At 39.3% G+C, this 14,027-nt stretch overlaps 1 protein-coding gene across 1 annotated transcript in view; it reads left to right on the forward strand.

Moving 5' to 3' along the window:
* The window catches only part of LOC142217247 (uncharacterized), a 188,602-nt gene that overhangs the window by 131,393 nt on the left and 43,182 nt on the right, over positions 1 to 14,027 (forward strand). Inside the window, exons 53-58 of the mRNA XM_075285441.1 lie at positions 2,648 to 2,785; positions 2,933 to 3,095; positions 3,254 to 3,375; positions 5,129 to 5,269; positions 6,507 to 6,620; positions 8,694 to 8,822. Of these exons, the coding sequence (XP_075141542.1) occupies positions 2,648 to 2,785; positions 2,933 to 3,095; positions 3,254 to 3,375; positions 5,129 to 5,269; positions 6,507 to 6,620; positions 8,694 to 8,822 (807 nt within the window). The remainder of the gene's footprint in view (positions 1 to 2,647; positions 2,786 to 2,932; positions 3,096 to 3,253; positions 3,376 to 5,128; positions 5,270 to 6,506; positions 6,621 to 8,693; positions 8,823 to 14,027) is intronic.

Here is a 14,027-nt window from a genome sequence, read left to right on the forward strand (position 1 = left end):
AACATATAACAATTTTGTCTGTATCTATGTTGGCTATTGCCTGTTATGGTTCCCTTTAAATGACGGAGCTCATCTGAAACTTTGATCACATTATTATTGCCCATCTAACACCTTTTAAACAAGGACGTGCTAAATGTTTTTAAATGCTGAGTAGCAAAAGCCTAAGTAGTTCTTAAGTGTCGACTTGATCTTAAATAAGCCTTAAAATCATGAGCAAGGTTAACCAAATCAATAGAGGCTTTGGCTTTATTAGGAGTGTAGCAGCACTATGGCTTTTAATGATAGGGATAGTTCACCACTCATATAAAACAAATACATATGTAGACCCTTTTCACCCAGCAAATGGACAGTATGTGCATCAGATTAATGTAAAGAATACAGTTCATGTACTTGCAGGTTAATATTAATTTGTAATATGCACCTTTAAACTTTAATGGGGTTTTCCATTGCAAACACTAATTCCATGTGCACAGTTCGACAATTGGGACCCAAAACCATCAGAAGAAAGGAGTCTACAAGCTCCCCTAGTGCTCCATAAGAACTGAGTGATGGTGTACGTGTGGTCACCACCTCCTTCACTTTTATGGGACTTGGGAAGAATATGCAAATCTGTCTCCCCAAGATGTAAACAGGGAGACAGTGCCTCTGTTATGCCGCCTTCTATTCGAAGCACCCTGAACATCATGTCCGACTTTCCCAGAAGTCTTTATTGCATAATGCGGGGTTATAACCAAATCAATTTCTCAGCTACGGACGGCACAGTTTCTGTCTGGTTGGACTTCATCAGCACAGCCTAGAGAGAATTGATTTGGTAGAAGTGAGAGGCTGAGAGACCAGATTATAGGGCGGCATAACAGAGGCACTGTCTCCCTGTTTACATCTTGGGAGACAGATTTGCATATTCTTCCCCTGTTCCCTTGCAGTGGAGCAACTATGTCTGTATAAGTCTCCACACACTTGAAAAGGTGGTCTCTCCCTAAGGATGGACGTTATTCCCATAATCTGGTCTCTCAGCCTCTCACTTCTACCAAATCAATTCTCTCTAGGCTGCGCTGATGAAGTCCAACCAGACAGAAATGGCCGTCCGTAGCTGAGAAATCAATTTGGTTATAACCCCGCATTATGCAGTAGAGGGCGGCATAACAGAGGCACTGTCTCCCTATTTACATCTTGGGAGACAGATTTGCATATTCTTCCCATGTTCCCTTGCATTGGAGCAACTATGGCTGTATAAGTCTCCACACATCTGAGAAGGTGGCCTCTCCCTAAGAATGGACGTTATCCCCATTTTATGGGACTACCAGAGATCACTCACCAAGCAGTCCCGTACAAGGGAATGGATAAATGGCCACACATTCCCACTTAGGGAAGCTTGTGAATGTAATTTAAGCAATGGGATCCCCAGTGATCGGACATTCCTCCGTGTGAACGTACCCTAAGACTTTTAAAATCCAGTACATGAAAGGACACATTATTCTTCTGTAAACCTTTAGTGCCTGCAGTTTTAGTTAAAGAAATATTATTTAGGGTGTCACATTCTGCAGAACTTTAAAATACATCTGCAGGATAGTAGAGACGATTATGGTGAAGAAGACCTGTTCATAGAATTGTGAAATTCTGTTTCACTATGAGACATTGGTGACAGGGCTGTGGGTTTTGTGGCTTTTTATCACAATACATTATGAAATTAGTGGTGGTATCTGTGTCCTTTCTGGAACCCAAACCGTCTGGTTTCTGAAGAAATTTGACTTGATGTGGTGTGACTGACGTACACACCTGGCCATGGACACGTACACAACCTTTTGACTTGCATAAACCACACAAGATGTGAATGAATGATATCTATAATGGAGAAGATTGTGATGTTTTTTTTCTTGGAATTCTTTTTTCAATCAGCCCACTAAAGACGTGTGTTCTTTGGGAGATTGTACTGTGAGATAGAAACCCCAATGTTTTGATTGTTTTGTAGTCACCACCACAAATGTACCATGCATAATCTGTAAATCTGTGGGATTTATGTCAGCAATTCATACACATAACTTCTCAAACATAGTTGGAGGCTCTGAAAATATTCTGTTCAAGCTTGTTGGGAAGAGTTAGTTGAAGGGGTTGTCCAAGACTAGATGTCATTGGCCTATTCTTAGTATAGGTTACCAATATCAGACAGGTGAGGGTCCAACGGCTGGCATCTCCAGTTGTTTGAAGCAGAGAGTAAAGACAAGATATGATAAAATAATCCTTTAATAGTCCCACCATGGCAAAATTCAGCACAGAGCTTGAATCAGATGGCTCTGTACAATAGGTAGTGACCATACTGTTGCAGCTCAGTTTCCATTGAAGCGAATACCCTATTATTAGCCTACAACAACCCTATGTCACATAGCCAACTATCTAAAAATTTCAAGACAAGGCAAGATGGCCGCCCAAAATTCTTTACAGAAAATAAAATAAAAATTCACAATCCAAAGCTAAAAATCTGGTTTTAATAACTAAATTGAGATGGTGATACATTTAATCTATTCTGTTATTTCTTGTGTACATTGCCATAGGTAAGGTTTGGAAAGATGGCGCTCATGATGGTAAATATTCTTTCCAGATGTTTGCTATTGTGTTGTATAAAAATATACATATCTTTTTTCTTTTGCAGGTCGCCTACACTGCACATGAAGCAGAAGGAAAGCTGTATGTCAAGATGGAAGAAAAAGAATTGAACTTCACATCAAATATACTTTTTACTGAGACCACTTGTGTAAACATTTTACACCTTAAGCATTCTTTAGTACAGGTGAGTAGTGATTATCTGGGTGCTGGATTATTGGACTCTTGGTATGCCGCTAGTTGTAGTCATGTGACAACTTGACAAGCGCCCTGTAAGGTGGTAAGTAACTATAATCTAAGGAACTGTATAGTGTAACAGTTATTACTTTCCCAGTTGAAGAACATCCCAGCACTTGTAGAAATGAGGACATTTTATGAAAAAAGACATAGAACAGCAGCCCTTGAACACAAAACCATTTGGGGAAGAAAAGAATTGAAATTGGCCGGATCCTACACGGGGCAGTTTCCAAAGTTATCTGGAGGACATGGAATAACGGGTGAGATTCACATTTCAGAACAGTGGGAAAATAGAATATTGTCAGAATATAGAATGTATGTCATAGCAATACATGGATGAGGATAAACCGAGGCAGAAAAAATATACAGTACTTTAAAAATGTATTGACCCCCGATCTCAAACATTCTCATGTTACAGGTGAATTTTCTCAGTCTCTTGTTCTGGCAGCTCTACGTCAAGGCAATGTCAGCATCAATATAGAGCACTCAAATCACAACCATCAAGATCATATAACCATTGGCTGGAACAATAAAAACCAGGTATCTATCTATCTATCTATCTATCTATCTATCTATCTATCTATCTATCTATCTATCTATGGTATCTATCTATCTATTTATTTATCTATTATCTATCTATCTATCTATCTATCTATCTATCTATCTATTTATTTATCTATTATCTATCTATCTACCTCCTATCTATCTATCTATCTATCTATCTATCTATCTATCTATCTATCTGGCTGTCTATCATACTGTGCAAAATGGTATAGAAGAAATGCTGCAAAGTAAGAATGCATTCAAAAGTAGAAGAATTAATACATGAAGTGAATGTACAAAAGTAAAATTCCAATCCCATCAATATTTGTTGTGATTGCCCTTTGCCTTGTTCTTCCAAACATCTTGGAGAACGAAACACAGATCTTCCAGTCTTGCTAGTACCACTGGAAAAAGATTTTTCTTACAAAAGTACGGTCACCTAATTTCTTTGAAATAAGAGACACACTAGTATTTGTGAACTGTTCCGGAACGTCAGAGAAACTCCCAAAAGCAGGATTGACCTCCCAGACTCTTCCCCAAAGAGTGGACAAATCTCCCGAACCTAGCAGATTGCTCCTGCATCCGCCTGGCTTTCTGTTTTTTTAATAAGTGATGTGGACACCTTATATACCGACTATGTCCAAAAAAGCAGCATGCCTAGCATATCAACATTCCCAGATCACAATAAAGAAGAGTTGGGCTAAAAAAGGGGGCTTGTCGTATCCCAAAATGGTTATGGCCTCACAAAAGGACCCTTAACTCCACCTTAAGATGTTAATGAGTACAGGTAGAGGGTACTCATATATAATTTATCACTTAGGCCTCATGTACACTGTAGTATCACTGAGCTGTAAGGGTATGTTCACACATGTTTTTTTGGAGCAGATGTTGACATGGAATCAAAATCTGACTCCAAAAGCAGTTCCTATTGACTTCAATGGGAGCCACTTGTTTTTTTTTTCCCGCTAGCTAGTAACGGAAAAAAGAAGCGACATACCCTATCTTCCCACGAGGCTCCCTCCTGATTAGGCCCATTCTTCGGGCCTAATCCAGAGCGGAATGCTGCAACTGGATGCCGGTGCACTGCATTGGCATCCCATCGCAGCTAGCCGCACGGAAGTGTTCACAAACAGAATGCAAATTCCACTGTGTGAACATACCCTAATATGGCAGCCATTGATTTCTATGGATTTCATACTGAACCATCAAAATGTATTCTGTTGGATTCTAACAGAAATGAAATCATGGGAGAGAGGAGATTAACCTGCCATATGGGGCTACAAGAAGAACCACATGGCAGCACATGGAGTGTGGATCTCTTTGTGTGTGGATCTCTTTGTGTGTGGATCACTTTGCGATATAGTCCAAGTCTTGGGAATTACCAAGCTTTGTAACAACACATTTATTAAGAAATGATATGACCCAATCCAATCTCATGTTATAGACATAAAATAAGTCAATAGCATATTATAACTGAAACCCCCCCACCTGTGTGAATGTGTAGAGAATCACTAAATATTTTTGTCTTATTTCTGCTCCTCTTTCTACATTTTATTTCCTAAATTACAAATTGACCTTTACTTGTTATGTCTGTTTAAATTCTTAAAATGACCAACTCTATGAGCATGCAGTTAATTCTCATCCTTCTCATGTCTCTTTACCTGAGTAGTTATAGCACATACATGCATAAATAAGAAGTATCCATAGTGAATTCCTAGTAATATGATGGCCTCCATATATCCTTTTCAAGGTCAATCTATCTTCCTCTCTGAAGATTGGGAAGGAACGCCTGAATTACAAAGCTCACTTTCTACATCCGTTTAATTTTCCTGTGAAGGAAATGGAAATGGGTTCTTTATCAGAATGGAAAAACGGCCAATATAATCAAAAGGTAAATATAAAAAATCACATAGTATATAATCATTTATATCAATTATTAATCAAATAAGGCTAAATGTGGTGACTAAAACTCTGAGAGTGAAGACGAATCATTGAGAATAGAAAATACCGCACCAGGAAGGAGCTGGAATTAAATGAAACTTTCTGTGTGTGAATGTAATGATGATATATGTAAGTCATCACAATATTAGAGCAAAAGGATACATTTATTGGGGAAAACTGTACAATTTAAAGGAAGCTCTAGTACCATGTTGGCTCCCCTTTAGCATGGATACCAGATGAGATACAGTTGGATATAGAGCCAAACAGGTTCCATATAGTATCCTGCAGCACATTTGCCCACAGATGTTGCAGCTGAACCTGTGTCTCTGTGGTGGATAAGGAAATTGTGGGAGCTGCTCTTGTTTGCAGTAGATCAAATGATCCTCTTTACTAGAGGTTTGGGCTGTCAGGAGCGTGTTCCCTCTGTGTGCATGTCCTAATATAACCACTACTCCCAACAGCTCATAACAGCTAGGTCAGAATAGTTCTCCGAAAGAACCATTGCATTTCTCTCAGTCCACCTATACTCCCCCTCTCAAAGTCTGTGAACTGGGCAAAATGTCTTTGAGATCATCATGAAGGCATGTCCAGCAGTCAATAACCACTCTCCCAGATACACTACCCAAAAGTAGCCTCTGAGAGACTTCTTGTAGGGCAGCAGGGGTGGCACTTTTACACCCTCTTGCGCAAGATTCAGTGTCTAATTCTGTACAAATTTGCCTGACACATAACTACATGCCACGTTTTGCAGCAATCCAACATTTCTATCTGGGTGTGTTATTTTTTTGGCAATGAGTGTAATTTGTGTTACGGATTTTAAACCCTCAGCATGTCAATTATTACTGCAGCTTTCATACGTGAACTTCAACCTTTGCAATAAAAATCTGAAAGCAAGGGGCCAGCTGAAAACTTGTGGCAAGCTGCATCAAAAGCAACTTAAATTCCGGTAGATATGGGATAAGGTGCATAAGGTTTGTGTGGATAAACCAACCAGTGTAGCCTTTATGTATTGTTAATAAAGATATCTGAAGATCTTAACACAGAATCTTTGCAGACTCATAGCATTGGCCACATACTAGTTACTGCTATAATACGACCCATAGGATTCCCTTTTGAAAACAATTATAACTAAATGCTATTTTTGATTTCCTAATATAACCAGTCACTGTGTCCGTATGTGTTTGTAGATGCATCTTGCTTGGAATAAAGGAGTTCCAGTCAATATCACTCTCTTCCTAGAGGACAAGGTTTCTAATCTTTCCAGTGTATGGAATGCCTGTGTGGACATTTTACCAGGTCAGGTATGAACTATGTGACTACAAACATGTTTATTTCAGATTTTGTTATTTTGTTATTTTTTTTTTTTTTTTTAATAGTCATCTATAAACCCTTTTCCATTCTCAGCCATGCGCATACAGAACCCTCTCCATTCATTTGTATGGGAGTTCCAAAAATTGATGACCGGGTAGACTATTTTCAGAACATCTGTGGCTATGTCATAAATCCTTTAGGTGGGAATATACTCTATTCAGGCTAAGGTTCCTCGTAGCGAGCCACAGCCAAGAAACACTGCAGAAAAAATGACATCAGAAACGCATCACGTTTTTTTACGCAGCGTTTTACACAGAAAGTCAGAGTTTTCCTCTGCAGACATTCTGCCCCTATTATACCTAAAAAGAAACATAACAAAAATAAAGGGCTAGCAAGGAACAAATCCTAATGCACAAATATCAGTGTATTCCCTTACAATGAATGAACGGCCTTACCATAATGACGTATGACTAATTCTCAAAGGGCACAAACTGCTACACTTTTACAAACAAAAATCTACACTTAGCATAAAATTTAACTTTTAATTTGGTCAGCTAAAATAATGTAGCCAGGGCTAAAAATAGACAAACAACAAGTATGTCAGCAAACATGTCATAATGACGTATGCTTACCATCACAACTGAAGAAAACGCGGACCCAGATAAGGGTCAGGTAAGTATATACTCAAAAATACATAAATAGCCAGACAGATGTTATAGTCCAAAATACAAAAACAATTTTATTATCAATTGTTAAAACACCAAGAACAATGTATAAGAATGAACAACAACCATATAACTGTGGCCACTGCACTGATCTCCACCAGATATGGACTAGATAGGTCCTATACACTCTCTATTACTTCCATGGTATTGTTACGTTACATTTAGACACCTAGGGAGTATTTGTCTCTTTATGGCTTTATCTTGTTATAGGTTTCAGTCCTATATTACTATCTATATTCCCCCTTGGTGTCGTATTGCTTTGCATGGCTGTAAGCATTGATGTGCAGTGATGGTATCATATACCTCATAAGTATTCATTTTCATACATGTATGATTTTGTTCCATTACCATATCTGGTAGAGATCAGTGCAGTGGCCACAGTTATATGCTTGTTGTTCATTTTTATACATTGTTCTTGGTGTTTGTAAGAATTGTTAATACAATTGTTTTTGTATTTTGGACTATAACATCTGTCTCGCTATTTATGTATTTTTGAGTATATACTTACCTTGACCCTTATCTGGGTCCGCATTTTCTTCCGCTATTATACTTATTTGGAGAACTCTAGCGTTTGCAATTTTCAAAAATGCAGCTTTTCCCCTGCAGATTTTTTCTGCAATGTGTGGATGGCATTAGCCAGAATCCTATCCACTTTGCAGGTAACGTAAAATGAAGTGTTTCTTGCCACGGCATTTCCACTACTGCCGAAACACTACATTTTTGTAATTTGGGCCCGAGCATAACACTGATTTGTAGATACCTAGATACAAAGTGGAGTCAGAGTAATGAAATCATGTCTCTATGTTTTAGTGAATGAGAGCTGGCCTTGCAATACCTGGCTTGGCATCTATATCGTGTATAGAGCTGTATACTTCTGCCAAGCAAAGCTCTGTACATTATCCTTCTTCCTATGGCAGCATTGGCCTTGTGTACGAATCCTCTATGTACAATTCTTACAAAGGTAGCTATTTTTGTTCAAGGAAGAGATTTGGACATCTGTATGAATAAATATAGAACATACAGAGGGATTGGAAACCAACAAGGCTGCAAGAAGATGAAGTCATGTAGAAAGACAAGAAACGAGAGTCTCAACACCTACAGTAAATGCAATATGTAGTCATGTGTAGTATGACGCCTGGGCCTCAGTTGCTTCTCAATGCATTTCTTCTACATTATGAAGAAGATTGAAAAAATGTCTACTTGCCCAAATATGATCACAGGAAAGATAGTAAAGGTGCTTATTAAAAACACAGTTCACATTGTCACGGAAGGTTCTGTTTTTTCCAAAAAGTTACCGAATTTTCAGTAATAATTCCTATCATGTACTACTTGCTACAGATACAGCAGATCCTGACAATCAGAAACCTTCATGTATGTGGATATTTGGAGAAAGCATCAACCATGTTTCAGGAGAATGTGAAGGTGAAGTGGAATGACCAGAACATTGTGCAAAGCCTACTGTACAAGGTAACCTGTTTCAAATGAAATTCCTAGGAAAAACAAAATATTAAAGGGTTTTTAAAGTTAAAGATATTGAAGACCTATCCTTAGGAAACATCATCAATATCAGATTGGTGGGGACCAAACACCTAGCACCCCCACTAATCAGCTATTTACAGTTTTAATTTTTGCCAAAGGTAACCTAATTTTTATAGCAGCAAAGCACGTGGCATACAGTAAGTAGCTCCTTAGACAGTCGTACTAAAGCCTACACATAGCCATGACTGCCTTTATTTTATTTATTTTGCTTACTTCTTCACATTCCACAGCTCCTTACAGATATTGTCAGCACTGTTTCTAAGGGTTGAGTTCACGTATCACATAAAGGAATTTACCGCGGATTTGGGGGTGGATTGTTTTCAATGGGAAGCAGACATCTCAGCAGAACACAGAAAAAGGAAGCATTCTATTTGATCTTGCCATGGGTTCTACTGCTGATTCAGCTGTGGGGTCCAGGGCTCGAGACTCTCTCCTGATTAGGACCATTCATCCGAGCCTAATCAGGAGCAGGATCCCACGACGGAAAGCTGATGCATTGCATTGGCATCCCATTGCAGCTAGACCGTGATGAAAATGCCGGCGGTGGAGAATGAAGAGGAACTTTTCTTCATTTTCCTAAGTGTGAACATACCCTAATAGGGCTTACAATATAAATTCCCGAACAGTATGAATTTGGAGTGTAGGAGGAAACCGGAAGTACCCAGAGGAAACCCACTCTAAAATGGGGTAAACAAACAAACTTCTTGTAGATGTTGTCCTAGGCTGGATTCGAACCCAGGACCCCAGCTCTGCAAGCCAACAGAGTTAACCATTGAGCCTCAGTGCTATTTCAGCATGCCACAGATGTTTTTGGCAGGAGTGTCCCTTACCTTACACTACTGAATAAAAATGTATGGTCGACCAAGCGTTTAGGTTTATAGGAAGTAAGGTGAAGCTCCATTCACACTACAATTTTTGAAGAGGTCTAACATATGGACAGACATAGGTATTTGTATGCCTATACATTGCCATAGATTTACCATTGCCTGCAGTAAAGTTGTTGAGGACTCTAAGGGGGACTGGTCCTCCAAAGGGTGGACATGCTAAATATTGATGTGATTTGGATTTTTCTTCTGTTTATAAACTATTAACATGTTTTGGGTTTTTTGTACATTTTTACATTTTTCCACACTTGCCTAAAATTTCTGGACAATAATATCCATTTTTGGATATATACAGCCAAGAGGAAAAGTAATGAAGGACACATGTGTATTGGTATGGACAGCCTAATGAAATGTGTTCTGGGGATAGTAAAGGTATATTGGTCAGCAGATAAGTCTTTTAGGGTTTGTGCAAATTAACTATGAGCCTTTCATCGAAGGTATACAGAAAAATTAATGTATGCTTATGGGTCACGATGTTTAAAAAAAAAATGTATATATTGCATGGCTCACTGCAATGGAAAGCATATCCACTGGCATCTAAATGACTCCATGAAGCTTTTTCTCCATCTGCATAGAACCTAAGTCCAAGCCAATGCCAGCATGCTACAATATCATCATACACCTGATGAAGGGTCTTTGATAAGTGTACTGTTGGGAATCATATAGTATATCAGCTGTATATTCATTGGAGCTAAATAAGATTACTACAAGAATCATTATTGTGCTATTATTTTGCTTTTTATTGTACACGTTTGATTAGGAAATGGTCGGCCTACCGGGAACGTACACCCAACATGCCATGATTGAAAACTGTGCTGCCTGATAACCTCCATAAAGTGTAAGGAGTGTAAGGATAAGAAGCAGCTTGTACAGAGCTTTAAGCAGTCGCACTCAAGGAGGAGTTATAGAAGTGGTACTTAATCCAAAGAATTGTCTGGATACTTGAGAGAGAAAATGTCATTGCACAAGAGGACAAGGGTGCATTACAGAGCATATAACAGTGATACATAACTGTATGACTGCCATAGCCCTAACAGGTGGTCATTGCTATAATCCATATAGTAAGACACTGTTTTAGTCCTCACAAGAGTTCATTGCTATAGTCTTCTCAGGAGCTCATTGCTATAGTCCATATAGGAGGATACTGCTATATACCTCACATGAGCTCCTTTTGTTAAAGGTCAATTTTTTGGGTAATCCGTAGTTTGGTATGATCATTCCAAGATCAATCATCTGATAGCAACTTCTAATTTGGGGGTGTACTGTATGAGTAGTAATGGTGCTAGGGGACCTCAGTTATTAGGAAAGGTTAAAAGAATTAAATGTATTTAGTATTCAGAAGTTATGGGGCAACATGATTAACCTGTATAAATATATAAATGGCATGTTCAAAATATATGGTGAAAAGCTGTTTCATGTAAATTCCTCTAAAAAAACAAACAAGGGGACACTTTACATATGACGAGGAAAACAGGGGACTGAAAATCCTGCATGCCTTCTCAATGGAATGAAGTGCCAGTGTGCAGTGGCGTAACTAGGAACGGCGGGTCCCGTGGCAAACTTTTGACATGCTCCCCCCCCCACCGACCGACACCCGCTGAAGACCCCAACCGACACCCCCCCCACATTCCTGCGCTCTCTATTGTTCCCTTTAGTGGCCCCTGTACACACTATTATGCCCCATAGGGGCCCTGTACACATTAGTATGCCCCATAGTGGCCCCTGCGCACAGTATTATAACCCATAGTGGCCCCTGCACACAGTATTATCCCCCATAGTGGCCCCTGCACACAGTATTATGCCCCATAGTGGCCCCTGCACACAGTATTATGCCCCATAGTGGCCCCTTCACATACTATTATGCCTCATAGTGGCCTCTACACACAATATTATAATCCATAGTGGTCCCTGTACACACTATTATGCCCCACTGTGGACACCCATGAACAAGTATTATACTCTGGGTCTTTTCAGACCCCAGAGAATAATACGTGGAGACTGAGAGGGGATACAAACATAAAAAACACTGTTACTTATCTATCTCTGGCTCCGCTGCAGTCCTTGGTGGTGTCGGCCTTCTTCAATGATGTCCGGGACGTCACATGACTGGGACGCAGCGTCTCGGGTCATGTGACGTCAGGGAGCGTCCAGAAGTAGGCCCGAACCTGCCCAGAGCGTGGAAAGGTAAGTAACATGGTTTTTTATGTTCCTTACCTCCCCTGGACCTCCGATCATTATACTGTGGGGGTCTGAAAAGACCCCCGAATATAATAATGATGTTTATGGGGCCTGTGGTAACGGCCTATTAAGAAAAGAAAAAAACAGCAGCGGTGGTGGCTGTCGCCGGGCCCCTAATGTCCCAGGCCCTGTGGCAGCCGCTACCCCTGCTACCCTGGTAGTTACGCCACTGGCAGTGTGCTTGTGTGTTCACTGCTATGGGGCTACTGGAGATTACAATCTTGGCATCCCACAGCAGTGAATGAAGAGCTTTTGCGACACAGACCTGCCAAATAAAGGTAAGGGATGAATAGCCTTTCTAAGACTATTGCTACATGCTTTTAGTTTAAAAACATTTTTCTTAATGAAGGAATCCCTTTAAGTATATGTTCAATAAAATACAATATTGTCATCCTTCCTTGAATTGTATTGGTGATGATGTAATAGTAGAAATATATCTGTATTCATCTATGACGTACTGTGTAGTGTTGGTCTAGATTCTGTAGTTATCTTAGAATACAATATTATTGGTTTTGCTCTTTCACATAACTACAGTATGCGGTGGATATGTTTCTATGTTAGGTCCCTTAGTTCAAGTTCACCGTAACTGAACGTGTTAGAGATAGAATTCTGCCGAAAAGGTGCGGTGTTTCATAGGAAGTGGTGTTTTACATTTAACAAAGAGACATTCTGTGCCAGAAAGTGGTATCACATTAACCTCAATAAAGAGCCAAAACACAAGGACGGTTTGACATTAGTTTGCACTTTTTTTTATCCTGGTATGGAAAGTAATATTTTCATAGACTAACCTTTTGGTTTATATACTGGTATGAGCTATATCCATAGCCATCAGGTGTTCTGTGTTTGCCTCAAACTCTTTTTAAGGCAATGGCCGACATGTTGCTAAATGCACTGAAAAAAATACTGCAGAAAAAAAGCTGAACTTTTGCTGCATTTTTCTCTGTGGTTTTTCTTCCCTTATTAAATCTATAAGGAAAATGTGAGTGTTTCCACTGGTAAAATGGAGATGCTGCATTTTTCATAAACATAGCTTTTCCACAGCGATTTCCTGAATTATGTTGATGGTATTAGTCAGAATCTTATTTACTTTGCTGGTACTGTAAAATGTAGTGTATTTGTCCAAAGCACGAAAAACGCTGCATTTCCGTAATGTGGGGCTTTAGCCTAAAGGTATTTTTAAATAGTTTTTTCCAGGTACCTTAGTGAACAGTCAAGTTAGGGCTTTGAGCAACATATGAACATTTTTTACTGCCAGTGCCATACATTTGTGAAAGTATATGCAGAGACATAGAGAATCTGCAATGTACAGGCAATAACTATAACATATTGGACACCTATAGCAGTGGGTTGAACCAGCTTGAAGTGTCTTTTGAAATGTGTTCAATATTCAGCTGGCTGTTTTTGGAAACAGACAGCAGTTAAAGAGGACTTTCTGCCACCTCTACCAACTCCATCCCTTAGCACATGTTAATAGGCATTGCTCCACTGATTCTGGCACAGTTGCAATTTTTTTTCCCTAGCCCTCATCATTCTCGAGCAATCAATGCTCTTAATTTTGGACTGGATATTTTGAAGTGCTGCATATAAAAGTACATTAACGACTGTGTTTTAAATTAGTGATATCTCTAATTATCTAATTATAATTAGCTATTACTTTAATCTTAACAATCTTAGCTTTCTTATGATACCAGAACCATTTTTCTAGGGGGTATAAACCCAGACATACAGCCATTTGAAAAGACCACCCCCCTTTGGTAAATGCTTCAGCTCTATGTACTACATTGAGCACATGTGTACAGACACAATCTGCCTGGCAACTCTTAGTAGAGCATAGCTAATGGGAACTTTACAGCCTGTTCTCTATTAAAAGTATATTACAAAAATGTTCACCACACCACCCACTGACACAATAGCAAAAAAAAAAAAAAAAATCAAAACAGTAAATAGGAGATACACTTGAGGCTTCCCCAATTACCTGCTGCCCATATGTAAGGTTCCAAACAAGCTGCCA

The sequence above is a fragment of the Leptodactylus fuscus genome, chromosome 8 (genome assembly GCF_031893055.1).
Source record: "Leptodactylus fuscus isolate aLepFus1 chromosome 8, aLepFus1.hap2, whole genome shotgun sequence".
NCBI lineage: Eukaryota > Metazoa > Chordata > Amphibia > Anura > Leptodactylidae > Leptodactylus > Leptodactylus fuscus.